Here is a 1,951-nt window from a genome sequence, read left to right as displayed (position 1 = left end):
AAGTGAGTGAGCGAGTGGATAAATGAGACTTGGATTATTCTGCACAAATTGTGTGAGACTTTGTAAACAGAGGCTTTGACATAGTTTTGCTGTTGGTAAATGTGGACCCCTTTCACTTCAGTTCATCAAGAATATTCTCAGTTTTTAGATTCTCAATGCACATGTGAGATTTACTAAGTTTTCTTTATAAATTAAATGTAACACAGAGTGAGTAAGTGATATGCAAATGGTCATTTGGGGGTGAAGTGTGGCTTTAAATTAAATTTCCTATTTCAAATCTCACCCGTCATCCATAAATGACTTTTCTGAAAGAAACATGACATGAATACATAAACATAAAAGAAAGCAGCTCAGATGGGTTTATCCTGTATGAAACTGGTGAAACAAAGAAGACTCTTGCGCACTGGAAATGAAGGGGAGAAGCTAAAGGTGGTACAGATGACAACGTGTTGCCTGTCAAACACTAACGTGTGCTGTGATGTGCCGTCAGCCTCAGAACATCCTGCTGACCAGCAGCTCTCCTCTGGGAGACATTAAGATCGTGGACTTCGGCCTGTCCAGGATGGTCAGCAGCCAGCAGGAGATCAGGGAGATCATGGGAACTCCGGAGTACGTCGGTGAGTCGGTGCTCAGCATCACTTCTAACACACTCATTTTAGCACTGATTTCCTTCTAGATTATAACTGTCATGTTTGTGTTGATGTTTTTTCAGCTCCTGAGATTCTAAACTATGAGCCCATCAGCACAGCAACAGATATGTGGTAAGAAAAGTTTGCTAGTGACAAATAAATGTTGGTTATACTGAACACTTGGGCTCTTTTTTGCTGGCATATGAAAACTGACTGGTGGCCCCCCAGTGGTAGTTGTCAAAAACAACACTATGGCTGCAAAGAGCTAAAAGACACACATTAACTGCACTGATCTTTCAACTGGGCTTGCATCATAATGGGAATGTCATTAGTTTAGCAGGTATTTGGTCATAAATAAAAAAAAAAAAATGACCAGTTAGTTATGAATTAAAAGTTATAAATACGTACCATGGCATGGTCATCTATCCTGTCACAGTGCACAGCTCATCAGTTTGGCACGACCTTATCCAGCTTAAGAGTGCACAGGCTCTATTTGTCTAAATCACAGCCGTCAAAGATGTGTAATAGATATAGATACTCGGCAGCTACATCAGCTCATGCAGTTTGATTTTGTCCGAAGTTCTCAGGTTTGTAGAGCTCTAAATGTAATGTCTGTAGAATTTTTATATCATTTCTCAGTAATGAAGTTCATCTTTCATAACTTGAAGTGACTGATGAGTATTTTCAGTAGAGATCTGTCATTTTAAAAATTTCTCCTACATTATTTTGCTTTAAACACAATATATTAACACATTCTGCCCATCTTCTACACCTCCAAGTAATTGGCCATACTGTAGTTAGGAAATATATCTTTACATCATCTTTGCCTCTCAACATAAAATACAAATAGTATAAGGAAAGTTAATAAAGTGTGGAAAAACAGATTTATTTTTTTTTTTTCTGTGCTCCATGCTTGTTTTCAGGAGCACTGGTGTTTTGGCCTATGTGATGCTGACGGGGATCTCTCCGTTCCTGGGCGAGAACAAGCAGGAGACGTTTCTCAACATCTCCCAGCTCAATGTGAGCTACACCGAAGAGGAGCTGCAGCAGCTGGACCAGGCCGCCCTGTCCTTCATCCAAACGCTGCTCTGCAAGCAGCCACAGTCAGTACACCACTCATGCTGCCTCAGCTCACAGTAATATGATGTCACGCTGGAGCTCTATTTTTTAAATTTATTTATTTATTTATTTATTTTTTAATACTTTTTCCCATGCCATTTTCAGGAAGCTTTTCTGATTTTGTTTGCAATTCTTGCCAAAAATGTTTTCAATCAAAGTCAAAATATGTATATAAAAAAAACATAAATAACCAATTTATCTGC

The 1,951-nt window shown here is 38.9% G+C and overlaps 1 protein-coding gene across 1 annotated transcript; it reads left to right on the top strand.

The window, feature by feature from the left end:
- Positions 1-490: 490 nt before the first annotated feature.
- On the top strand, positions 491-1,732 carry LOC121964497 (serine/threonine-protein kinase 17A-like; the record flags this gene model as incomplete). The annotated part of the gene is made up of 3 exons (XM_042514702.1): positions 491-617; positions 713-761; positions 1,553-1,732. Coding segments are annotated over 3 exons (356 nt in total), but the record flags the coding sequence as incomplete, so codon positions are not given.
- Positions 1,733-1,951: the final 219 nt, after the last annotated feature.

Source organism: Plectropomus leopardus, unplaced genomic scaffold (genome assembly GCF_008729295.1).
Source record: "Plectropomus leopardus isolate mb unplaced genomic scaffold, YSFRI_Pleo_2.0 unplaced_scaffold15788, whole genome shotgun sequence".
Taxonomy (NCBI): Eukaryota; Metazoa; Chordata; class Actinopteri; order Perciformes; family Serranidae; genus Plectropomus; species Plectropomus leopardus.
Note: the sequence above shows the minus strand (reverse complement) of the source record. Positions and strands in the feature narration are given on the sequence as shown.